This window comes from Ixodes scapularis, unplaced genomic scaffold (genome assembly GCF_016920785.2).
Source record: "Ixodes scapularis isolate PalLabHiFi unplaced genomic scaffold, ASM1692078v2 ptg001458l_1__unscaffolded, whole genome shotgun sequence".
Classification (NCBI taxonomy): Eukaryota; Metazoa; Arthropoda; class Arachnida; order Ixodida; family Ixodidae; genus Ixodes; species Ixodes scapularis.
The window spans coordinates 181,916-209,696 of NW_024610152.1; the positions used below are offsets into that span (position 1 = coordinate 181,916).

The window sequence follows — 27,781 nt, forward strand, 5'->3', positions numbered from 1 at the left end:
CACGCCGCGCGGTGCAATGTGGGATTGGCGAGAGGCCTCGCGGAATTTTCCGGAAAGGTCTATTCTGAACGTCTCGACAAATATGTCGTCAGGGCGTGAGTAGACAGACACCTATCAACGAGCCTAGATCGATCTCCGCGCGCTGAGGAGGATTCGACTAGAGTGACAGGCTCGGGAAAACCTCCGATCCCCGTTTCCTGCCCTGCAGGCAGTCCACGTCGGCGGCTGCAACCCTGCCCTGTGGCTACTCGCTGCTGGTGGCAGTGGCGCGCAGTGCCGGCGCGTCGATGCCCGAACTTCCGGACGCTCTGTATACGGTGGAAAGGACGTTCTCTGGCACCGATGAACCGGGACGGTCTGCCGGCCCCTTCCCAGCAACACGGCATCACGTAGATCATCGCGAGGGACTCTGTGACGTGAAGCCGGCCGACAAGGATGGCTAGGAAACCGCCGTCCCACTGCTGCGCTTGGCTCCTGCTCTGCGGCGCCCTGGTGTACGCCACGCCACTGCCAGACGCCCAGGTGAGCTCGGACACGAGTCGCGACTCCAGCAAAACGGACGGCACCCGGCGGGAAAAACAGTGAACTGGCCGGAACATGTCCTTTCGCGATTTCTTCTGGCTTTCGTGACTGCATACGGTTGGGGCGATGACTATCAAAGTACCGTCGAGACCGGTTATAGCGAAGTCAACCGGAATCGGAAGTCACTTCGCTATATCCGCTATTTCGTTATAACCGACTTCGGTTATAACGAAGTACAAAAGGGAATGGGAAATCGCAATCGCTTCGCTGTAGCGGCTTTTTCGTTAGAACCGGCTTCTTTATAACCGGTCTCGACAGTAAAGCGATGCAAATTGCGCTGATGTTATCCACAGCTGAGAAAACGGCAGCAACGACAGGGCCGCAGAAAGAAACCGTGACTAACAGTGGCCTAACGATTCAGATGCACCTAGCTTGTATTGGTCCTCGTGCTACGTAAGGCGCACAGCTGTCCCGGCGACTGTCGTTACAGTAGTATCACCGTGTTGCCTATAGTTCGCTCTGGACACAACAACACGCAACCGCGCGAACCAGATTTTTCGTTTATCGACATCCATGGGCGAGGTAGAAGTACAGTAGGTTCTTCAATCGCTTCCCCCAAGAAGACTAAAAGCCTCTGGAAGCTCACTTACGCCAACAAACCTCCGCAGGTTTTCCATGTAGTGGATAAAAATCAAAGGAAACTATTCTGAAGCCAGTGCTTGCCTTCTTGAACCTGAGCTAGAGCCCGAACTTTGCGAGTTGAATTAGTCGCGACCCTCCCAGCTCTTATCACTCGTGCAGAAAAAAAAAAAAAAAAAAAAAGTCAAGTCACTGGACTGTGTTCCCACCAAGAATAAGCGAGGCTCGCAAATTCCTTCATGGAATTGGCAGGCCTCGATGGCACCAACTCAGCAACTGGGCCCGAGCCCGATGCCGAGCGTCCTCCGACGCGTCGATTGGACACGAGGGCCGGCCGAACGCTGACGCGCCGCACTCGTGTCCAATCCGTGTCTTCGCTCAATCTCAGCCCGATGACGTCAATGATCTAGCGAGCAGGCTTTGATTATTCTAGGTGGTGTTGGCTGTGAACGCATGCGCGCAGCGTCTGATATCTCGAAGAAGAGGACACTCCTGCGCATGCACAGAACGTGTCCCACAGCCCAGTAGATAAAGATGGCGGCGCGCAGAAGCCGGCCAGTTTACAAACGAGTCCGCGTACTGCGCGTGCACGCAAACCCGGAGAAGCATGTGCCGACAGCAGCGCCACCGCGGCGGTGTGACGTAAGATGAATGCAGAGACTCTCTCTAAAATCAGCGGGAAAAATCGGAGCCTGCGCGTAGCAATCTCGAACTTTCACCAAGGATGTATTTTAGTAGTCCATTTCACACTGTGAAATTTCATGGCGTATAGCTCTCTTTCTGTGCAAGGTAAAATGAGGTCAACACTTTTACATTTTCAACGGCGGACGCCGACGCTCGCCGCCAGGTGCACCAGAGAAGCATCGCGCGGCACTGACCCGAGCGCCGCGAGGAAATAATAGTACCTTTATTTTTTCCAACAAAAACAATGTTGAAAAGGTGACTTGGGAAAAAAGCTGTAAAAACAGCTTGACGAGCCCCAAACCACCTACACCAGCAGTCGCGATGCAGGCACTAAAGATTTATACAAAATTGAAACATGACATGTGTACTACATGTTTGAACAACTTTACAAAGAAAGAACTGACGCTAAACAAGATAAGTAGCATATTGATACAGTTTACACAATAGTGAATACACACACAGAACGTTAAACACCACTGAAATAAACGCGAAAGAAACCATCGATTCAAAAGATTTTAGCGCTTATCACGGACAATTTGGCTCGAAATAAACATTTGAAATAAACATTTCTCGTAAGATGCTCACCGATATATTGCTAAGTTCAATGCCTTGCCTACTAAGCTGGTTAAGGGTAGAGGGCAAAGTATATTTTAAACTTTGGTGGCCGTAGTTTGTTCTAAAAAAGGGTACTTCCCAAGGTTCTTTAATTCGTGTTGGGTACCTATAAATTTTATCTGTTAGCTTCGCTAAGTTTTTAAGGTGACATTGGGATAAATTTGTTTCTATTTTATACCTTGCACATAAACGATATTTATATAAATCAAAAATTTTCATCACACCAATCTTACAAAAAAGATCATCGGTTGGATGTTCTAGTGGCACATTAGAGATACTTCTTAATATCTTTTTTTGTAGCATAAAGATTTTGTGGAGGTTGGTATAGGTAGTAGTGCCCCATATGAGTTGACCATAATTTAAATGTGAATAAAATAATGAATTATATAATATTAACTTTGTTCTAAGTGGTAGAATGTGTTTATGACGGTATAGAATACCGACGATGCTAGATAACTTTGATACAATATGATTAATATGGTCGTCCCATAACAAGTTTTCTTGAAAAATAACGCCCAAAGTTTTAAACGCGGGAACAATTTCTATTTGAGAAGAATTTATAAAAATATCCTTGGTAATATTAATATGTTTATTCTTAGGTCGGAATATAACTGCCTTTGTCTTACCGGCGTTTATTTTTAATGCATTATGTGTACTCCATCTATTAAGCTTTTCTAGTGTTTCGTTCGCGTTATCAATGAGCTCCGACACATCGTTACCATCAAACAATAGGCTTGCATCATCTGCATAAATAAAAAATTGAGTTGAGTGACTAATATTTACGATATCATTTATATATACATTGAATAAGAATGGCCCGAGAATGCTTCCCTGCGGAACCCCCGATTCAATCGGTTTTATTTCAGATGAGTGCCCGTTTATATGAACATACTGTCTGCGGGAAGATAAATATGAACGTAGAAGTTTTGATACATGACCACGGAATCCATACATATCTAATTTTTTTAATAGCAAATTACGATCTAGATAGTCGAACGCTTTAGTGAAATCTACAAATAAGCCGAGAGTGAGTTTCTTTTGTTCAAAATTTCTAAGTATATGTTCTTTTTGCGCAAGGAGAGCAAGTTCTGTGGATCGATGCTTTCGAAAACCAAACTGCGACGAGCTAATCAAGTCATGATTATCAGCAAATGTTGTCATTCGAAGTAGCATAACCTTTTCCAAACCCTTAGAGAAAACAGGAAGGATTGACGCCAGCACCGGTTGCTATGTACTGCCACCGTTACTAGATCAACTCAGTTATGGAACTTCCCATAGACGCTGTACATTGGAGGGGGTCCGAAACCGTGTCCGATTTTTTTTTTTTTTTTGCAGCTAGGTGGCGCTGCCGGCGGATTATTCCAGTCTGTCGTCTGTCGAGGCAACAAAGAGACGATTAGAGGACTGGTGGAGAAAGATCTACCTTAGGGGGCAATAACATGCAAATGCCCCCAGGCTTGGGCATGAATATTGTTCGAGCCCGCCCGATCTAAAGGGAACAGTCGCATCATCATCATCATTATTATCCACGCGTTTTCGTCTGCTACTGCTCCGTGGCTGCTTGCGAGTCCCGACTCCTCTCGAGATTCAGCATGGTTTTTAATTAATTTTTGCCCTTTCGCCAGTAAAAATTACAATTTGAGCATGAAAAGCGCTACGACCGTCTTGGCATACGCTTTGCATTATTGTAAAATGCTGCTGCCTTAGCTGTGCTGACAGCGCGAAGCGTTTCGAACAACACTAATTCGTCGGCGCCACAATCCGGCGGCTACAATCAGGGCTAGTTTGTGCATACTGCAATAGTAGATGTGCCGATGACTACCAACTGCAGCAGAAACAATTTGAAAGTCGTCTGCTACTGTCAGAAAAAGCGCCACGAACATCCGTAAGCTCAGTAGGCCAGATGCGCCAGATTCAACGGCCATGTACGATCTCTACAGCAACGGCCACAAGCGCGCCGTCAATGATGATGATAGCGAGTATTAATGCGGAGCGCGCGCCCTCTAACAGGCGCCACGCAAAGGGACCCCCCTCCGGAGCGGAGTTCCAGAACTGAGTTGATTCTAATAACGTTGGGGACTGCCGCGCGGTGCCCATTTAGATCGCTCACGTGTCTCCTGCTTTAACCGGGGAGAGGAGGGGGGGGGTGGGGGGTGGAGGGGTTGAGAGCCTAGATTTCAGAGAGGTAGCAGTTCAAACGACGAAGCGCGTTTGCAATTTAATGGCGGGAGCCTTCTGCGAAGATAGGGGGCGGCTGCGCACGAACGCGTCGTTCCGTGGCGAGAAGGATAGATCGCGGAGACGCTGATCAAAGCTTGGAGACACGGACGACCGACGCTTTTTGTCTCCTCCTCGCAGCTTGTATGGCCACGTGACCCTCTCAAATATGGGCCTCCTGCGCTGCCCAGAGGGTGCTGAGAATGGGACTTGTTAGGACTTGTTTTGGGTAGTACAAATTTTAGCGTCTCAAACTGGCACGCATGCAGAAGCGTGCCTGCTCTGGTGCGGAGCGCGAGATCACGATGAAAATACAAACACAGAACAAAAATTCGAACGCCGTCAAAGCTAAGACGCTGAGAGCGTGAGCCAAGAGAGGCCGTTTCACGCGTTCCAAAGTAGACATCAAAAAGAAAAAAAAAATTAAAGCGTCGTGACACAGGTGTTGTGACGTCACCACCCAGAGATAAGAGACGCGTGCCCTAGCGGTGGTGTCATGAATTAGGCACTTTCGATTCTCTTGCAACGTTGAGTTTGGCCGATTTCTGTCGTCCAAAGGTGTTTTTTCGTTCTTTAGCACCACATAGAACTGAAAAAGCTCGACAAATGTGCCATGAGTAGTGCTATGCTTAATCAGGTGAGCTTGTACTACCCAAAATGAGGGCGCTACAGTTTGTTCAAAGCTTCAGCGCAGGAGGACCGAGGGCAGGGAGCCCGCATTAAGGGCCGCCCAGACTAGCGAGAAAACGCGCGTGGCACGCCGATCGCGGCAAGTAACAAAATGTCGCCGAAGCACAGTCAGCGCCACGAGCGCGTGCAGAGACACGCCCTTTATCTTGCCGCTTAACCGATTTATCGGCGCGCCGGGCGCGTTTTCTCGCTAGTGTGGGTGGCCCTTTAGAGGGGCAGCTCAAACCACTGAGAGCATTTAGAATGTAACGCTGGGCACCTCCTGCACAGATTGGTACCAAGTGCGCGTGCGTAGCGTTGCCCCTGGCGAAGAGGAAAGCGGGCGCAGAGGCCCAGACGCGTGCAGATTGTCGATTCCATAAACCACGTGACCACGCTAGAGCAGTTGGAAACACTCTGTAATTTAGGCACACTAACTGAGGGTTCTGCCAACATCAACTAGAATAATTGTTGTTGGTTGTGCTCGCTGATCTCTATGAGGCTGGATCGCGCATCCCCGCTTGCTCGCTGCAGCGCGTTTGCGGCTACCGGACGGCCACCTTGCACGCAGACAAATTTCGTTTTGCTAGCGTTGCAGAGGGCGGCGGCAGTGTGCTAAAGACACGTTTTCATCTCGTACGTAGTCATTCGCCGGACAAGTTTTTTAAAACCCTGTGTAAGCGGTGAGACTTGCCGTTGAGAATACGTGGAAAGTTTTACAAAAACGCAGTACCACATAGAAAAGCAACAACTCGTCGAAAGCAAGTTTCGCCGGTCTCGCGGCACGATCAAAGCTTCCTTGGCACGCCGAAATGCTGCGTCTCTGTGCCTTTGCACGCTCGGATACCAATCAAGAATCGACGCCGTGTGGACGTGTATTGCGAATGCAATGCGCGTGTTCTCAACAACTTACACAAAGTAAAAAAAAAAAATATATATATATATATATATTCTTCAACGGATGACGACGTACGAGTAGAAAACGTGTCTTTAGCACGCTGCCGCCGGCCTCTGCAACGCTAGCAAAACGAAATACTTCTGCACGCAAGATGGTCGTCCGGTGGCCACACTCGCGGAGAGGGGATGCATGGCTGTGCTCCTGGCGTTATCTTTCGATGCGCGCAGTAAGCAGACAATCGTGTTGTCTGCTTTCAAAAGAGCGCGAAAAGAATATACAAGCTTGGTCATGCTGGCAGACTGGTAAGCACAGAATGTGTGATAAGCATATTTATCGGCGTTCGTCTGCGGGGACCCTGGTGAAGGCTCTTCCTGGTGCTTCTTCCATTTCTGACAAACGCCACAGCATGACATGGTCACGATGCTTACACGCTTTCAAGGCCAAGAGGCGTGCGACCGCGCCTGGGTGCGCGGCCTTCGAACGTCACGCGAAAGGGTCTCCGCGTCGAGACCAAACGCCGTTTGAATGACGGGGTGACGAAACAAAGAATAACTGAGGAAACTGAAACGTTTAATAGGGCGTACTTGTGGGGGGACAGAAGATAACAACTGAGCGCCGCGGGCGTCGAAGTCGGCGTAACAGCAGGATCGACCGCTGGGACGAGACTGACTCCGGCTTGCCACGAGGAGCGCCTTTTGTAGCCGCGTGGGTTTCTGGAACATTCGGCCTAGAACGTTCGGCGCGTAGAACATTTGCAACTCGTTTAGACGACAATGTTCTCGAATTGGCGAGAACGCCAAGTGGAAAGAATAAATAAAACATTCCTCTTCCTGGAATCGAACCCAGATCCTCCGCGCGACAGCCAAGCATGGTAACCACTCGGCCACGTACGCGCTCGCTCAGCGACGTGCTTGGCATGCAGCGTGTTTTTGTGCGCGCGTAAATCGTGCGCTTCCCGAAGAATGAGTATTTCGTGAGGTTTTTGCTGTTTCCGGGGCGCTTTCTGAGTCACAACCATGTCCGTCGGTTAGTACGGTGCGCGTTCGGGCGAGCGGAGAGCATCTGCGCCAGACGGCGAAGAAACGCGGAGCCAAAACTGGTGCCCTCCACCAATTGGCCGGGAGACGAGGGCCCTACTACGTCACAACGTGTTTCCGTGCGCATTCAGAAGAAGTTGAAATCATCCGACTGTTTCATGCGCGCCCGGAAGGCGCAAGCAATCAGCGCGACGTCGCGAAATACGCAATTTCCGGGAAGCACACAACCTACGGGCGCACAAAAACGGTTTGGATCGCGCTTTACAGCCAAACATGACACCCAAAACATTAGAGATCTCCATCAAAATTGACTGATAAAATCGCCCTCATTATTCATCATAATTCCACTATCATCTGAATAAGGATCTTTCACTAAGCTACAATGAATTACTTCAGTTTCTTCCTTATCACTTATCACACACACACACTTCCATATACTGATTGTTTGAACCGGTTTGAACCCAAGTATTTTTTTCAAATGAATGTCCTTTAGAAAATCCACTCTGTATCCTTTCTTTAGGGTTATTGATATTTTATTGGTAATACCTGGTAGTACTGCAAAGATTATCTGAATATCCTCTTTAGGCAAGTATTTAACCATTTGATAAATCACAAAATCACAATCATGATTACCATCGTCAATGGTTATATGTTTTGCTTCCCCTTTATCTGAAATGTATGATGCATTTTTTTTTTTAATTTTGCAGATATGTTATGTAAGGGATTGCACATTCTATCATTGGAATAAAATATTTTATTTTTGGATCTAGCTTTTGTGTCCTCAGAAATGTTACAGTACCTTCGCCATTTATAAGTGTTTTATTAATTAGAATATTCTTAATTTATTAGATATATTTTACCACATAAACGTTTATGTGGGTTCTTATTAATTGCTTTTAATATCTAATGATATATATATATATATATATATAGAACATGGTTCATTTACAAGTTCCTCAAAATTACTTCCACCTCTTAGTTCAATATTAATAATAATTTTTATAAGATCATCATCAACACTTGTAGAAATACAATTTCCAACGATTTTTCCCGCATTACCTATTTTTCTCAGTCCATCTTTGTATTTTCCAAGAAATTCTATCTTTCCGTCAACAAAACTATATTGCATTTGTAATCGTTTTTTTCCCTCTTCATCACCATGCAGCGTCTTTTTTTTCTTAATTTCCCAGCATAGTTGTCCTTTTTGACTTCCCCCTAATGATTCTGATACTCTTATATATTCATCTAGTTTTTCTGTAAGTCCATGTATGCTACCTCGATATGCACTGAATGTATCTTCCAGACGAGGTAGTTCAAGTTCTCTATAAAAATCCTGACCAAAGTTTCATTGATTTCTTCTAACTCTTAATCAAGATTAAGATTTATTGGGCTGGATGCTGTAATGGCTGGCAAACTTGGCGTATTTAATAATTGTGCAAAGTCAAATGTTTGTTCCATTATCTTTGCATACTAATCTTTTATCGTCTCAGTCTGTTATTTAGGGTTCTCTTGTAGCAGGTTCTAAGACTAATTCCATATAATTTCTTAATGATTCCTTAGCTTCTTTATTAGGTATCACTCGATCTTTAATGGCTTTCTCATTCTTCATACTTTACTGGATCCATTTATATAGACTTTTTATACCTGAATTATTTTGAATATATCTAAAATACTTCACTATACTGGAAAGACTATTCAGAGTTTTCCATTTCGAAAAACAGTATATATGGTCCAAGTGGTTCAGGCAAAACAAATTATTTTTCTTAATTTACTGTTTGACTATGTTTATTACAACAGGCTGTAAGTGTATGCAAAAGTGTTAAGTGGCCAGAAATATGAGTTCCTTCAGAATAGTTATAAGTTGAGTGAAAACACAGGTGAAGAAGTAGCATTCTTTAGTGAAGATAAAAATGATATAATAGATGTTCATGATTTGGATGAATCTAAACAAAATCTTATGGTTATGGTTGATTTCGGAAATACTCAAGATAAAAAAGAATGTTCTGGGAACTTTCAGATTTGTTTACAATGTCGCGAAAAGAAAATTGCTCAATCGTATTTATCGCTCATGATATTCCACCGGTATTAATAGAAATTTTGACTGGATCACTTTGTTCGGATTTAAAGATAAAATGGACATGACAACATTTAAAAGTGAACTTGCATTAGATGAATTTCAAAGGGTTTAACCCCCATAAAACAAGATAAATATAATTTTTTACTAATTCATATTGATAACAAATATTTTACTTAAATAAACGTACGGAATGAGATACTTGGTTTTAAAGACAAACATTACAGGAATTTGAGGAGACCCGGGGATAGGATTTCAATTAGGTGATCTGGGAAATTACGATATGAAAAACAAAAGGCCGGTAAATGTTGAGAATCCCAGTGAAAACCTTGATGCTGTTAATCTTATAACCTTGGAGAATAAAATAAGGTAAGCAATCAAAAATAAAAGAATTTAAAAGAAAACCATGAAAACCAATCCAGCGACTTTATTGAATTATCGTTTACAAGGCTCTTTGTTAATGTTTCCAATGAATGGGCCGCGGTACCCGAGGAAGTGATATGTCGATCGTTCAAGGGCTGTGGCATCGCACCGCACTGGAGGGCAGCGAAGACGAACGACTAGCGGGTGTTGGATCATCATTAGGGGTGTCGCGAACTTTTGTCGAACCGGACTTTTAGGTTGAAATTTCGGGGTTCGACTGGGTCGAACCGGTTCGACAAACCTTCGGAACTTTTCACCAGATTTGACCGGTTCGACTTTGCGGATAGTGTGGCCAGACCTTGATACCAGCAAGTCTAGGTTTAGAGAATTTATATTTATGCAAATGGTTATTTTATTTTATGAACAGTTGTAATTAAAAGAAACCAATTCTACTCGCTGAAGAAGTTAATAACTTATTTTTTGTACTGTATTAACTGAAATAACTAATCAGCGGTGCCCCTAATTCATCCCTTAGCCATCAACATCCAATCCGAAGCCAACTGGCCAGCCTGTCGCGCATGCGCACACGAGGCGAACCTCAATACAAGGTTCGTCGAAATTTCCACTAAAAGTTCGAACAAGTCGAACCTGGTCGAACTCGAACCTCGGCCGGTTCGCGACACCCCTAATCATCATCGGTGCCTCATGATCGCGATGGTTTTAGTGATGAAGACTATGTACAAAAATGTGCCGCTTTTAATTTTTTTCTCGATGAACCGCATGTGCCGCATGTGTGTGTTCCCTCGCAGGAGGGTCTGTTGTTCTGCGTTTGCGAGCTCGGCAAGTGACAGCCTTTTGCCGAGTGTGTCGGCTGCTATTTTGCGTTCAGTGGTCGGATTGAGCAAGGGCCCAAACGAACATGTGCTCCTTTTGCATTTTCCCGCTTAAACCTAGCAAGCGCCCAGCCCCCAGTTTTACGGGATTATCGGAAAACTTCACTACCGTAAAATACCGAGCGCTTGCTCGGTATTTTACGGTAGTGAAGAAAGGTAAAAGACGCAGGCGATCTGGTGAATGACGACCACAGTAACCCTGAGAAGTAGGAACAATAAAAAAAAACGGACAGAACAACGAAGTTCCTACATCTCAGGGTTACTTGGATGTCTTCGTTAATAACGATAAAATTTCTTTTAAGATAAAGGGTGAAAACATCACACTGAATAATAACTTATTAGAAAAACTTTATCCTTTTAGCAAATAATATCCATATGCTAATGAACTTATTCCATCTTCTAAGAGAACTCTCTCCTGAAAAGTTTTGGCTTTCTTCGTTACTGTCTCGGTGTATATTACATGATTTTTTTTTAATCTTGTTTTTTTTATCTTCTAATACTCCTTTGTAATCGTCAAGGTGTAGGTTCTTTCTCACTACGTTTTTAACTCTTCTGGCCTTCTTTGATATTCCTGTACCATAAACTTTATATGAATAAAAGTTTGGTCTAAGTGCCACAAATTCCCATTAAGACATTTCCATTCAACTCATCTTTAAACTTACCAATTACGTTTTTATTGTATTAAAAAAAATAGTTAATGATCTCTTGGATAATCAGAGGTAACAAAACACTTGTTAATTTCTTTCATATCTTTCTAGATGTGAATGTCATATATTAAACTATCTGTGTCTTCATAGAGAATCTTTATTCCCTCACCATATCCCTTTTTCAAAACATTATAGTGAAAGCCTAGAAGTTTTTTTGCGCGACACAAGGAACAATCAGGAGCGAGTAGACACGGACAAGCGCTTGTCCGTGTCTACTCGCTTGTGATTGTCCCTTGAGTCGCGCAAAAAAAAACAAAAAAAACACTACTGCATCATGAACCAACTAGGCCAACAACACGTTTTAATTATAGTGAAAGTCGTACATTAAGGTCCTTGACAAAACTAGAACTGACATTTCAATATACGTTGGCTTGTCAGCAACTATTTTTGATTTGTGAAAATGAATAGGAACCAAATCTTCACAAAATATTTTCCTGGATTTGAAGGTTACATTTTTACAAATTTCTAGTTTTTTTTTTTTTTTTTTTAGATGTGAAAGTAATTCTATAAGCTGTTTGTTTCTGAAATGCTGCAACGTTTTTCCATACACAGCATTGTTCATTAACTTAAAAAAATCTTTTTCCAGGGCATTTTTACTTTGATTCCATAGTTTGGTGTTTAGGCCTATGTGATCCTTCATAAAAGGTTTCTCTTTGAATCTAAGAATTCTGTGTATCTTGGTTACTTTTATCAAAAGTTCGATGCATAGCTTTAAGGTCACAATGAACAACATTTATTTCTTTTTATCTTCTAGGGTTAGGAGAAGTTTTTCTGATGATTTTATTGGGACCAATGGAAAATCGTTATGTTTATCGTGTAATTCTTTGGGATATTTAAGATTGACTTCGAGGATGTGACCATATTCTTTTGATAAGGACTCATGAGGATCATCTAACTACATTGATGGTTTGGTCGGATCGTAATCTGATAGGTATTTATTATTTGCTTCCGCATATCTGTGTTACACCAGTCATTCCACCTCTTATTCCTTTTTCTATCACAAGGAACATACCCATATCTGTAATCTTTTGAAGTTTAGTTTTAGTCAACTTTAACATCGCGTTCCACGCTAATCCTGGAGTTGTACCAAACGAATCCCGGAGAAAAGCTCACCGGAGAAAAGCTCACCGGGGATAAGCTCACCGGAGAAAAGCTCACCGCGAAACCGGCGGATGCGGAGAAAAGCTCACCGGTCATTAGGCGTATGCGGAGAAAAGCTCACCGATATTTTTTTCTTCTTTTATATGGAGGCTGTTTGATCAAGCGTAACATACATCAATTTATTATCATTAAAATTCGTCAGCTTTGTGAAAACGAAAATGTCCTTTTTTGTAATATTTGTTAAGGGGGAGCGAATAGGGCGAGTTGGTGAACGTTATACATGATAAAAACCGCTCAAACGACGACGGCGGAGTGAGGACAACAAACACGACACGACGAAGCGGTTCTCGCAACTGAAGTTTTGTTAGTGAAATTAACAGAAAGAAAACAGCGTAGCCGACACTGATTACATCAACACCTACTTATCTATTAGGCACTACGCAATATTTGGAGCTAAAACGGTTCACACACCGCTATTCATGCTAGCTCGCAAAGAACAAACCTCTTTATCTGACAGAGCTAGCGACGGCGCACTGTCAACTGTGAATAATTTGTTGCGTTTTTCACCGGTGTACGATGTTCTGATTTTATACTTGCGGCTTCAATAATTTGCAAAATGGGTGATTACTGATTTCTGAGGAATTAGCAAATATGCCCAATGAACCAAGAATATTACAAAAAAGAGGACATATTTTTAATGAAGTGACGAATGCGAATAGTGTTTTTGACGCAGAATCAAGGTATGCAAAAAAATAATGGTGAGCTTTTCTCCACATCTGCCGGTATTGGGGTGAGCTTTTCTCCGGTGAGCTTATCTCCAGTGAGCTTTTCTCCGGTGAACTTTTCTCCGCCGCCCGTACCAAACATGGGTCTAATTTGTGTTTCCAGACAAACATCAGCAAGTAATCCCCTTTCGTATTCTTTGACTTTTATTTCCATCTCCTGCCATTTTACTTGTAAATTTATCTTTTGAAGGAAATTCAGTTTCATCATATCTTTCAAGAGGATCTATAGAATCATGGAAATACACCTTTTTGTAACAGGATGTCGTCAAAGATATTTGGAGGCCTCTGTTAACTATTCCTTAGGTTCGAAATCAGTTCAAACTTTTGTTCATAAATTTAAAGCAACCTAGAAATCTTAGCTCAATTAATTTTTTTATCACTGATATTTATTTTTAAGAATGATATATTTTTCTTCGTTGTTTCGAAGGAGCTTCCCATCTGGTTAGTACAGTGGAACGCAAAGGCACACGCCAGCAGTTGCAGCATCATATAGATGTGTCTATGTAGACTGCTCCAAGTAATCCAAGGTCAGTATTCGGTCAAGCCAAAGCAACGAGAAGGGCACGCGGAGGGCCGCTGTGTACGCATGACAACATAGATAGCGAGCGTACACATGGGCGTCGGCAGGATTTTTTCTTGGTGGGGGCAAAACTTTCGCACCCGACATTCCTTTTTTTTTTTTTTAATTGGGGGGGGGGGGGGTGTAACCAATACATTCCCGCATTGTGACATATCTCGATTTAATTCCTGTAGCCCGGACGTAAAACTCTTGTGAATAGTGAACGGGGCTTGAACATATCAGGACCAACCTGTTATCGATGACGAAGGGACCACCGGTCATTTATTATTTTTATTAGATTCTGCAACACGGCAACTCAATAAGAACTAAAAATATTTTCTTGGATCCCCATCCATATACTCTCAGAACACGAGGAAATATGCAAACGAGGAAGCTTGTGAACAATGTTTCGAGTCTTCGAATAATATCTAGTTCATCCCATCAACGCGAACTACACTTCCTTCATGACATTTTAGTTTCCCCGATGAACAGTCTGGCTTTTCATAATACTTAAAATATGAAGAGAGAGAAAGCTAGATAACACCGAAATTAGTGTGCGAGCATAGAAGCTACACAACTGCGAAAAAATCCATCATTTCACTTTTGATAACAGGAAGTCATAAAAGCTCAAGATTTATAACAGAAAACCAAGCTGAGAAGTACCAATACCACAAATACAAAGTCCACAAACGCAGATCCCCGATTATAATTTGTTTCCAGGTGCCTGGTATCACAAACGTTTTTGGTGAGATTTTTTTAAGAAAATAAATGTAGCTATTTATTTATATATTTTTCTTCAATAAGTTTCTCCTTCATCACCTCAACTTAAAACTATAGTTAAGAGAATTTACATAAATAAGTAGGGCTCTTCCCATTTTACTTGAGAATAAAAAAAATGATGTTAGAATGTTGTTGGTTACCTTTGCGCGGGTATGGTATTTATCAGGTCAACTTTAGTTTTGCCTGGAAATCTCTCTAGGCATACCTGTAACAGATGAGTTGAGGGTGAATCCTATATCAAGCTGAATTTTGGAGGGCAAAGGTTGCTTAGGAGTGGCTGTGACAAAGATTGCCTCAATAGAATCCGACTCAGAGTCCCTGGCAGGGGTCAGAGGTGACTGCTTTCTTCGTCCCACAAAATGAAAAGCCGTGATCGCTGTAATTTTTTCGGTAAAACGAAGACACCGATAAAGAAATCCAGAGCTGGCAAAATAGTGACGCTCGCTACAAACTTTCGGAAAGAACAACAACTGTACGGTTGCGATTGTGGACTGAGTGGTCTCTGATGCGCCTTTCCCTGGTGTCAAACGGTGAGTCAGTAAATTATGGCCCGAGCGTCAGTTGCGTTGACGACTTGGTGCAAACATGGTTTCGTGAAAACGCAAACGCCCGACCCCTGAACCCCCCCCCCCCCCCCCCTCCTCCCCCCCTCTCACCCCAACCTGCTCAGAAGGTCATGTTCACCGTCGCTCATGGCTTGCTCTTCAGTGAATCGTCTCGAAAACACGTGTTTTATTACCCAGGTTAGAGAGCCATTCGTCGAGGCCAAGACCTGTACTTTGGTAAATCAGCTATTCTGCACTCGGTGTGGCTTTTGCAAATTTGCAAAAGCAACCTGAACCCCCGCGTCCTCGGCACATGGGGTGCGGAGTTGGAGGAAACATAGAAGAAATTGCTGTTAAAATGTCACGTAGAGGCTAGCGAAGTTGAAAAAACGGGGTGCGCGTTTGGTATTTGCCCCGTGAAAATAGATATCCTTATTTTCTTTTTCCCTTATCACGACTTTTTCCAACCACCCTACGATGTCCGCACGGCCCCCGGCACATGCCGCACACGACGATATTGAGGGAATATTTCCACGGACAAATGAGTGCGGATACAAGAGTGCGCGAAAATGAAAGGGCCCGAAGGGAAGTTAAGAATTAGTTTTTCGGGCCGTTTCACCAACTTTCTACTCGGGGTTGGAGTCTGGACTTCATCACCAATGAGTGCTCATTGCGGAGGATTAGGTATTCTCAGAAACAGGTGCGTCTCCAGTGAGGTTTGGAGGCGGTGGGTTGCAGAGGCAAAAGTAGGGCTTAGTTGCCCTTTTTTTTTTTTTAAATTGTTACTTTGACGGAATGCGGGGCAAGGCATCTCCCTTTTTTTATGTTTCGATAGTTACTCCCGATTTTATTTTTAAATGGTTTCCGGTTGTTTTTTCACTTGTCAACAAACCAATGGTCACCCCGCTTTCTCGGGGTGGGGGGCAGTCTGGCTTGGGGGTGGCAACTGCCCCTTTCGCACCCCTCTGCCGACGCCCATGAGCGTACATACAGATAGCTCGCTCGGTTGCGTACTGTACTGTTTTGATGGCGCATGTCCAGTGTGGAGCACGGAAAGCTAACGCTAACGCAAACGCGCAGTGCTTGCGTTTACTCCTATATACAATACTAAAACTCTCTATTGCTTGCTGAAAACAAAAAGCTGTCTTCTATTCGCTCCCTTCCGGACGACGCTTTAGCGGTTTCCAAGTGGTGTTCCCATAACCTACTCATTCTAAACGAGCTGAACACGAAGACAATGTTTGTACTTTGTGATCCTGAGATTTTTGTTGACTTTATATGGAATTTTTATCAACTATTTGTAACGCCTCGGTTAGGACTCTTGGTGCAGTATCTCGCTTCACGAGGTAATTTTATTTACCTGCATGTTTCATGCGGCTATTTTGTTGCTTGGTGCGCATAAACTTCAATTTGCGTACATCGTTTGAAATTATACTGACCATCCTCTACCGCACATTGTTTGAAGACGGTTCATAGAAATTATCTATAACAGACATCTTGCGGGCAAGTGTCTGTCATAGATAATTTCTATTCACCAACCCCTACAGCTATGACAGATTACCGAAGAAACTGGGATTATGTTCTTCATTAATAGACAATGTTTACATAATTGTTTTTATATAAGGCTGTCAATGCAGCCTCCTACCAGTCCAGTTACCCTTAATGATCTTTTTATCCTTGGTATCTTTTTTATACGTAGCCGATTACAACAATGATTACAACTCGACCATAATGAGCTCGGCCAATCTGGAATACACATATTTTTGTGACATGAACCATATAGCCTTCTATCCGGGAAAAGGCCGGTGCTTTCAACGCCAGAACGATAGACAGCCAGGTTGCGGTCAAAGAGGCAGAAGAAGCAGCAGACGAGAAGGAAAGCTACACAGGTGTCATAAGGCGAACCAATCCTCTCTTCTTTTTGTATTTTGGAGGAGAAACTTGGGGTAAAAAACGACCGGCTGTTTGCCCTTTTCTTCTAGGGGGAGTATGAGCAAATATTTTACTAGGTATGAGGATGCACTGAGGGATTGGGAAAGGAGGCTATGTCGTCAATGGGCATGGGCTGCGAAAAAAAAGAGAAAAAAGCATACAATTTGTTTTGCAAAAAAGAATAGAAAAAGAAACACGAAATAGAGAACAGTTTTAGGAAGTCTCCGCAGATTTCTGAGGGCGCCATCACCACATTGCATCCTCATTCTCTCATGTTCTGTCGTTCCGCCCTTTCCAGTTTTGGCGGCTTGTTCTGGCATCGAAAAATTATGCTTTCCCCCTTTATAGGAGAGCATTACCATTTTCCCGACGAACGATCGAGCCACTAGTGTGCACAAAATTATGACCGTCCTTGTCTCTTTTTTTTTTCCCGCTTCATACATTTTTTCTTATTATTATTACTTCTATGACAGTGTACCACTTTTTTATCTTTTGACTTTTATTTCATTATTGTTATTATTATATTCAATTCGTATTAGAAATTTAGAATATTTACCCACGGATAGCTTTTAGCTATCATACACGAAGGGCGCTGGTACAAAGTGGAGAAAGCAATCTAGAAAACTCAGGTCGACATTTTTTTATCTCAACTCAAAAGAGCTATTTTACACTCACTGCAGTTGCGACTCCGGCCAACCGGCCCACACCACGGCACAGTGGAAGCAACCGTATACCTTGCAATGACTCGTTTACTCGCGGAGTCTACAGTATACTATCAGCAACCTTTCCAATGACCCTCATCGGCAACTTCTGCACATTTATACTATTTCCGCGGAAGTAATGAGCTGTGCATGGCCACTGCAATTCTGCCCGTCAACAAAATAAAATTAGATTTAGGGCGACCCGAAAAATTTTTCATGGTACCGCAATTGTATACAAATATGTTATTTTGTGGGTGAAAAAACTGTCCAAACAACACACAACAAATGCTGTGCACAAAAAAACAACAACAAATTACTAGTGCTTTTTGAAAACTTGGAAGTAGCAGAATCTAGTAGAAGTAACGGTTGAAAAACATGGGTGTAGAAGGAGAGGGGGGGAGGCAAAGAGCACTCTCCCTGTGATCAAGTGGGCTTTTGGAACAGCTGAGGTCTACAGGGGGGAAAGGAAGGGAGAGAAAGCAAGAGAGAGCCTGCCATGTTTGAGAAACGATGGGGAGAAGGAGAGCAGTGCCTCTGCTGTAGAGTGGCGTTTAGCGTTCATACATGAACATTTCTTTTGCCGGGAAGGGGCACTGACAGCTACCGCTGTAAGAATACTGAGTCTCAACTGTCCACCTTGTTTCGGTAGTTCTCAAAAACTACCTACACACTTTTCAAGAGCACATCAAGCAGCATTGTTGGTCGCCATTTCTTGCGCATGTAGTATGTAAATGGATCAGAATCCTCGCCGAACAATGCTGGTACCCGTTCTGGGTACGAGGTGGGCAGAGTTCATGCCGAACGCTGATGCAGCTCTTGTGTCCTATAAATGCTCAGAATATATGTGCCCGACACGGGTGGGCACGGAGAATTTGCGCAGCAGCTACTGGGTGCCACGCTCTTCTGAAAAGGATATAAGGACTTTCAGGAAGAGGACCTTGGCAGGTTTTTGTAACCGACGGGCAAAGCGAGGGAGTGTATTTGGGGGGTCAGAAAACCTCCCAACATGGTTTCACAATTTTTTTTCTTCTCTTTTGCAAACACTATAAAAACATGAAAGTGGATATCCTAAGTGTTTCAGCAAGAGTCTCGGTTCATAGAGCAAGAACACTACGATGAAAAGGAGGGTAGCCAAGTTTACATTTTTCTTCATTCACAATGTCATTTTTATCCACCCATCATCTTCCTAAGAGCTGTTCTCTATCATGACATAGGTAATCCTCGAAACTGCAGGTAAAAGAAACATAAACACAGCTGAAAGGTCTCAAACACAGCTTTTAGTCTGTCTAATTAAATTTAACATAGGCCACAATGGAAGGATATCTTATATATGACTTCTGATATACATTCTACATCTTTTTCTCTATTTCCTCACACAACCTATACTTGTTAATGCACCATGCAAAAAGCACTGCCAACACTAAACCTGTTGGCTAGTGCTGATATGTTGTGGGAAATTCCAAGAAAGTAGTATTACTGCATGGTGCACGTTAAAGACCCCAGGCTAGCAGTTGTACCGCACTCGCTAGATTGCTCATCTACAGCTGAGACACCAGATGCCCATTGAGGCTGACTGACTTCTGGCTGTATAAACATACACACACCAATTTACTTTGCTTGCCATGAAAGTAGGGAAGGACCACCTGCTTAGAAGGTTTTTTACTTTTCTGAGATGCCTTTTTTGGACATTATTCTTTCATAAAAGTAACCGTCCCCAGCCTTGAGTAATCAGTTTTTCAGGGAGGGGACAATGGCGTGTCTGTACCTTAGATGTTTTCGTTAACGTTTCGTGCGAGTCACAAACATATTTCTTGAATCCCCTCTGGGATCCCCGAGTGAAATCCAGCTGTTCACCCCTGGCTACGGCGTGACACTGCTCCTTTGCTAAAATATACAGTCATGTTATACGCTAACACGCAGCTTTGACGTCACGCCGCTGCTTTGGTGTTGCTATCGGAACGGCACATGCGTAGACGCTTCAGATCATGCGAAGCTGGTATCTGCGCACGCGCAGTGTCGCCCCCCACGTGGGCAAACGCGGGGTTGCTTGTAAACGGTGCACTGGTCTACTTGTTTCTTCTTCTAATATAGGTGTAATAGAAGAGAAAGTGGAGATTTTCCTTTTTATCCCCTTTCTGCTCCTTCCTTCCAACATTACCAGAAAAGCAAGACATCCCCCAACAGAAGTTCCTGCTTACTTCGCCGTTTGTAGCCAGTGTGCTGTTATACATGTGCGCCAAGCTCAAACTGAAAAACTTGCCTAAGGCCTTGTCAGAGCAGCACCATGATTCAAACCTTTTAACTTCTGAAGTATGCATAGCCTTTTTTCTTCCATGTGTGGGCTTTCAGCAATGCACCAATCATAAAAAACACGATGATTGTGCAACAATTTGTTTGGGATTGGCCCAGTCAAAATGGGCGAATTGCATGCGTCCAATGCGGGTTATCCTCCAAGCTGTCAGCGATGATGATTGTAGACTCGAGCGGGTCTCTCGCAGCTTCAAGAAACTTCAAACCCATCCCTCAATTTCTGAACTTGAAAATTATCAAAACAAAAAACATACAGGGCTCTTATTGACCACGAGACTGGATAGGCACGAGTTCTGCGGTGAAGCGAAAATGCTTTAAATTAGCTCGAAGCGCAGCAAGGGCTACGGGCAGGTGGTGAAAGGCTTGAAACAGGCACGAGAGCTAAAAGCTTGCACTTTTATGGTCTTCCTTGAATTCAGTGTGCCACGCATGTGTATTCGAGAATCGTGTCCAGGACAATAGGAGACAATGTTCACGAACAAAAAAACACACAATGGATATAAACAAAAGTGCATATCTACATTTTTGTTGGTGGCCCTTGAGAAGAGGCAAAAGCAACAAGCCAAGGCAGCTGAGACATAACTACAACGTAAGATTATGGATAAAGACGTAAAAAGAAGGACAAATATGTACAAGTAGCATTTAGCAGAGGGACATACCTATATAGGTGAAATCCCTGACCGAACGTCTTATTCCTTTCCACAGAAACCATTAGATGGAAGCCACCAGGAACCTTCCATACCGGCCAGCACCGCCTCTCCAGTCCAAACGGTCATGACGGACCCCATACTCCCACACATCAACCGGTCAAGAGATGCGGCCAGTGGTGCCAGCGTCACCTACTCTGTCACAATTCCTGGCTCCGGCAGAAAGCCTGTGTTTCAACCCCACCAGCCACCACTCGCACTGGGGACAGCGATGACGACGCCATCCCCGAGTAACAGCGTGGCTGGAACGGCTAGCCGAGCTAGCCGCAACATGCAACCGGACATTGGCCTGATGCACGGCTTCCAACTGAAAGTTACAAGTGCGCCGTTCCGGGTGGGCCCCCAGGAGAGAGCCCACCGGTTCCTGAGAGGCCAGCGCCCGGACAATCCGTCGATCGTTGGAGGCGTACCAAACTTCCAGAGAAGCAAACTTCAAAACGCCTCGCTGGCAAGCAACCACACCTACACCGAGGAGACGCCCGATACGGAAGGAGAAGAACGGAGACTTCTAGCGCTCCTGCCCCAGCTGCTGGCCCAGACGAAGAGCAAGATCGGCAAGGACAACGCCAAGGAGTACGTCGACTGGCTGGCCAACATCACGAGAAACCTCACACACAGTTCTAAGCAGCTGAGCAGCAGCAAGGCGCTGCAGAGGACTCCGGATCGCAAACCCGCCTCGAACGCGACGCACAACAGTTACGAGGAGTCCGCAGGGTCTCCCAGCGGTGCAGTGCGCAAGCCAGTGGAAGACAGGATCTGCATCATCCTCCACAGCATGGGCGACGAAGCGCGCCTCAAGTTGATGGAACAGCTGACGAGGATGACCTATCCCACCGCCACTGCGCCCAACACGCTAGGAGGACGACCGACAGTTCAGACCCTTCCGGGAAACGGCAGTGCGGCGCACAACCTCGAAACCGGAAAGGTCAGGACGCAGCTGGGAAAGACCTTCAAGACCTTCCACCTGACGCAGCAGCAACGCCTGGAGGAAGCTGAAACCGAGACACCTAGGAATGCGTCCCACGGCGACGCTCAAGGAGGACCGCAGCGAGCCGAAGGCCCGCAGCCAGATGAACCGATGGACATCTTCACGGAGCAGGTTCAGGAACAATGGGAGGACTTTGTGGGAAAGCTGAAGCAGGTGGCCCGTGAGACCTGGGACCATGTGGCGCGACAGATGGCGCGGTCCCTCGAGAAACTGAACGCCTGAGGGATGGATTGCTTCTTACTAGGGTGTTTTCCGTGAGCCCTCTGTATTAAGGAATCCACCACTTTAGAAACAACTGGCGCCACCTGACGGAAATTGGGGTTCTAGGATTCCCAGGATGCAACAATGCGTGCATTGGGGAGAAGAGGGCAGAAGTGCCTTAGAACAAACTTGGACGGGGGGGGGGGGGGGGGGGTTCAAAAGGAGCAGCCACATTAGGCACAAAAGGGACTTTGGGGAGCTTAATCTACGTCAGTGCTCCTCAGTGGAGCCAGCGGGATCTAGCTTCCTCGGTCAAGAAAGTGCCCGCGTCTCGCTTGAACCCGTGCTAACATACTTTCACACCCGAACCTCCTGAACCAGCGATTTCCAAAAACAGTTCATACTAATGGATGATAATAATGCATGGTCTGCTAAGATTAACACTCGCAAATGAATCGTTCTGCACCATTGTGCGTGAGTTTCCTTGACCAGATCTTTCTTTTCAAACAAATGTCTCATAATTCTGCTGGCAGAGTAAATTGCTTAAAAATACCGACACGTGGGAAAGATACTTTGTTATCCCGAAGCTATACCTTGACAGGAGAATGGCAAGCAACTAGGGCTAGTTGCTAAGTGTCCATGGTAAAAAGAAAGCGGATAAAACAAAAACAGAAATAGAGAAGAGAACAAGCATCTTGTCTCCCCTCTTTTGTCTTATGCATGCATTAACAACTGCAAGCGGTGAAACGGCATCCCTATCAGTTGCATGGCCCTTGTTGATGAGATCAGTCACGATTGCTCAAATCGAATCTGGTTTTGGAATGGCACAGAATGGCATAATGTATGTCGTACGTATTAACTATCCCGGTTGGTCAGACTGGTAAAAGGGAATCGAGGTTCGTGAGAATAGTAGGCTCCAAGTACCTCTCCATCTAGACAATTTAGTGACATAGTACTAAATCTGACTCAGAAACTTTAAATCGGACAGCTGAGCAACGTGCACGTTTAAGCCCTCACCAGATGGGGCGTTCTCAAGGTCACCAACAAAAATGCGATGCACGGGCCGACACCGAGATGTCTCCAGGACAGATATCGGCACAGAGCAATGTTCGCCGACACAAGGCAAAGCGCGTTAATAGCACCCCATGTGGTTGGACCCTTGTCACTAGGCATGCTGCGCAAATTCTGCATACTCATCGATGGTGAATTAATTAGAGAAATGAACCAATGATAAAATGCTTCAAGAGAAATGAGGTTTCTGGAGCATGATTCGGGCGAAATAAAAGCCCAGGGACTTTGTAAGCGGTCCTTGCTGCACACTAAATTGAGTGGGGAAGTCAGAGCTTGAGACTTCATGTCGCTTTCATCTCCCAAGTGAGACGTAGATAGATGACGGTATTCTTTTTGATAGGCGTTGCCTGTTGCATGTGGCATGCAATGCTGCCTATAATTGTACTAATCTCAATGGTGCTGCAGTGGCAACTGATTATGACCCTAACCTGATTTTGACCCGTTGCACCCTTCCATCTTTGCATTCACCAAGAAAATGAAATCAACTGGCACAAGACAGCAAACAATGCTTGAATGATGCTGTTAGATGTCATTTGCACAGCATCCCCATCAGTAACTTCACCTGTAGTTGCTGACATATTAAGAGTGCAGGACAAGATCCTCCCACAAAGCCTTCCACTCTCTCCACTTTAACAGAGCAAATGCTGGATGCAGGCAAGGAGGGACTTGCCTCCTCCCCAGAGTTCACTTTGTCAAGATGAAAAAGTTGAGGACCTTGTGGAAGTAGCTTGTCCTACACCTGTCACCAACTATAGCTGCTCTGTTCATGTTCTTCTTGCACTGTCCTTCTTGCGTATAGAGCAATGTACAGAAGTGAACGGTCTGTACACATTTGAGGAAAACGCCTTTTCTACGGTCCTCAAAGGCACTCGGATAGTTCCTTGTAAGAAGAACTCACCTGTAACTGGTACTGTGCTTGTTGACATTGTTTATTAGAAGCGAACACCCACTGACAGTCCATGAGTATTCGTGCAAATTTCTATATTTCTATAGCTCTTCTGGTCAGCTCGCCTATTGTTGAGGATAATTGCAGCACTGCTGCCGGCACCACAGAGCTTGCTCGAGCCCAGTTACTCTAATGTGCGAGATGTAAACCTTGTATATTCATTATCCCATAATCCTTATTACACGGATGTTCCTTGCAATCATTTATCCCAATTACGGAAAATTTGACTACTTTAGTACAGGCCAACCAAAGTAATTGCTTAGTTGGTACTTTTCTCACATTACCTTGATTTTATTTCTCGAAGGACCCATTTACTGTTTTCAATAAATGTATAGTAGAGCGTAGAAGTGAAATATGGAGAAACCATGGCAGTTTTGTACTGCGGTTTTACTGCAGAGTAAACTGATGATGAGAGTCCCACCATGCACAGTCTTTTTTTTTCTCTCTTTTCAGTTTTGCCCCCTGTCCGTGGTCATAATATGGCAAATGTGAGGGCAATTAAAATTATCTGCACTCTGGCTGCAGAATTTATTTCAATCAAAACCTTTCCAAACCTAAGCCTGCCATGGATTATAGGCAAAGCTATGGCTGATTTTAAAACAATTTGTTGCATCGTCCACTGTCACTTGTCTATCTGACAGAAACAGTTTGCGTGCAAGCTCAAGGTCGTCATCAGTCGTGGACGGGCGTCTGGTTACTTCTTTGTAGACGACGCTCGTGTGTCTTTCCTTCAACTTCTGTATCTATTCACACACACTTCTTTGCAACAAGACACTTTCTTCATACTGTGCACAGTCTTCAATAACTATCGGCACAAGATATGCCCTAGGACCACCAAAAACAATGGCTCCCCCATCTGTGTAAATCACAAGTGAGGCAGCCATCGTTTCTCGCATATCCAAACAGACTTGAGTTCAAATCTGTGCAACAGCGACTGAAGAGACAGCAACTTCACACGAAAAGCGACGACAAGACAGTGCGGCCAAAAAAAGTTTTAAGATAACCGGAGCATGGACAATTTTTTAATCACCCTTGTACAGTTACTGTAAGATGCCGGGAGAATGCCCACCCCACTTTTACTGAAAAATGGATTAACCTAGACATGGGTGCTTGTATGGTCAAATAAGGCGCTTACCGTATAATTTACAGAATTCCCAAGTTTGGGAAATGTTAATAGTGGGCGCTTCAAAGAAGTGGGTGCTTCCGCGCTATTTTACGGTATGGTTATTGAAACTGTGCTTGACACCCCTTCTGGTACTGCCTTGACTTTAGGCAAATAGCTGTAACACCTGTGGAATCCAAAGAACTGTCCATTGTCCAATCTTCCCCACAGATGAGGTGTACTCATGCAGATAGTTAACTGCTTCATTTTGGAAATGACCTGTTCGAAATTCAGGGGCTACATCCAAATTGAGCAGAGTTGGACGAGATTAGGGAAGGGAGTACTAGGTCATCAGATATACCAAATATATGTGAGCTCAGTCACTAATAGAGCTGAGAAAATGAGCCCAGTGACATGACAAGCCACTTTCACGATGGTGCCGAAAACTCTTAGCCCAACTGTATCTTTTCCTTGCATGTTACTCAGATGTAATGAATGCTTAGCTTAGTTTCATCAGCGTCATTTCTGGCGACGCCGGCAACTTCAACTGTACGAATAAATGGTCCTTTTCCCAAAGCTTGTGTTACGCATTACATAAAACTTGCAATTGCAGCTTCTTTGTGAGGGGTGTCGAATCTAACCCGAATCGAAAACTGGAGCAAAAACCGATATGTCTGACCAAACTAGGACAAAACCAAAATTTGACATTCAATATTGAACCCGAGCCGGTACAAAACCGGAATAGGGAGGAGTGTTTGTAAGTCGTTTTTGGAACACACGGTTCCGAAATCATGAACGGTGCAGCTGCTCTGTTCAGTGAAACCGTACGTGAAATTTAGCATGTTTTTGTTTATCGCAAAACTGGCACAATCATGTAAACAATGACAATGATTGCCTTTGATCGGCTGTGCCATCTTGTAATAGACATCTGGTGCGTTCTGCAGCATGCAGATCCGTGGCTCGTGCTTCACGGCATGCCACTGATGTAAACGAGACGACAGAGGTCAGAATTCCAAGAGCTCAGAAGCGAAATGGAGTAAAAAAAAACTACACAAGCATTGTCATTCTGACAAAGACCAGGGAGTACAGAATGTATCCCGCAAAAAGCACACCCCATGTATCGCTTGTGCTAGATTTTTCTCTATATTTATTACCTTTTTTTCAATATTCGTATTATTTATTTCTTTAATTTTATAAAAATGTCTTGCTTTATTATTATTTTATTTATTTTCTTCACTTTTTATTATTTTTATTTCAAACCTTTTACATTTGCATTTAAATGAAATCATTTACCCTTCCAGATTGTCTGTGCTGGTAGCTCAGTGGCTATGCAGAGTGCAAGTTCGTCTGCTTCTTGCACAGTGGTTGCGATAAAGTCAGAACTCCGAGTTCATATTGGCTGATTGAAAAAAAGTAGAGAGTAGACCTCATGACATCTAGCATTGAAGTCTCCCCACTATCCTTTCAATCAAAGCCAATCAGGGCTCAATGTCGTCCCGACGTCACTGCAACTCCTGCGCAAGAAGCAGACGACTTGCTCTCCGCATACTGTCCCTCTGCCACCGCACCAACCCAGGTTCTACCGGAGTTCAAACATTTTATACAAACTTTATATACAACCTAAGGTCTTTAACGATCCTAGCGTGTCACTTGTTCATGATGCTCACTGTGACTATTATTTGTGACAATTTTCTCATAGAAAATGACTAACAAAACACATTCTGTGTTAAAAGGATCTGAAGGACCACAAAGGTAGGTGATGTGCCCCTATTCTCAACTTTAACGATCATTCATGTTGTGTGCCGTCGAACCAAATCATCTCGTCTGCTCGCGATTATGAGCAGTCCTTAGAGTGATTTGGTTTGACCTCTCAAATGAGACAAAGAGTAGCAGAAGGACAAACCACCTCCTGGTGTTTTAAGCCTAACGTTCGGCCGGACTGGCTGAGTCAGTCGCCCAAACAACCGCCATCTTGTATTTACCCCGAGTCGTCAACGATCCTGGCTGCGCTGCGATGACGACTCCAGCAGCCAGAATGAGAGAAACAAACGAGAAGCGCATCCCAAAGTTCCCAACGACGTACACGCGCCTGTGCAATTACCGTATAATCACGTGTATGGGCTGCACCCCTTCCTTTTGATGAGTGGCGCCAGTGTGGCCTGCCGTGCTGACCGAGCTGCCGTGTTTACACCATTCTCCGCAGCATGGTGCCCCTGGTGCACAGGGCACAGAGGCCCGGCTGTCTCCACTTTTGGCTCTTTCCACATTCCAATCCTGTCCTCCTAATGGCTGGGTGGCTGCCTCGCAACAACCAAAACTACGAGACAGCACCACCGGCGCCGCTGTTCGTGGAAGATTTTCTGGGCAAGGTTTAGCCTCCACAATGGGCAAGCACTTGACCAGCTACACGGCTGGTTTTAAACTGAAAGTTGTGGCTTTCGCCCAGGAACACAGCAAGCGTGCAGCACGATGGCACTACGACGTTGACGAGAAGTGTGTGCGGCACCGGTGCGACCAGAAAATGCTTTGGCCAGCACGAACAAAACAAGGCGCGCATTCCGCAGCAAGGCCTGCAAGTTCCCCGAGCTGGAGAATGAGCTCTTCAACTATGTGAAAGAAGTGTGCAATAATGAGTATGCCCTCTCGACTGACATGTTGAGAATGAAGGCACTGCAACTGGCGCGTGCGAAGGACGTGCCTCCTGAAGATTTTAAAGCGAGCGCCGGATAGATCCG

The 27,781-nt window shown here is 44.5% G+C and overlaps 2 protein-coding genes across 3 annotated transcripts in view; one reads left to right on the forward strand and one right to left on the reverse strand.

The window, feature by feature from the left end:
* LOC8052811 overlaps positions 1-27,781 on the reverse strand; it is an 86,146-nt gene that overhangs the window by 38,123 nt on the left and 20,242 nt on the right. The window lies entirely within an intron of this gene.
* LOC8024310 lies at positions 268-22,148 on the forward strand. The gene is made up of 2 exons (XM_029976757.3): positions 268-522; positions 20,737-22,148. Exons 1-2 carry the CDS (start codon positions 436-438, stop codon positions 21,946-21,948), a joined length of 1,299 nt encoding a protein of 432 aa, XP_029832617.2. The 5' UTR covers positions 268-435; the 3' UTR covers positions 21,949-22,148.

Bases quoted from the DNA above. Each gene is read 5' to 3' on its own strand.
- LOC8024310 (XM_029976757.3), top strand. From the start codon at position 436: ATGGCTAGGAAACCGCCGTCCCACTGCTGCGCTTGGCTCCTGCTCTGC. The intron at 523-20,736 runs GTGAGCTCGGAC...TCCTTTCCACAG, and splicing joins CGCCACTGCCAGACGCCCAG to AAACCATTAGATGGAAGCCA.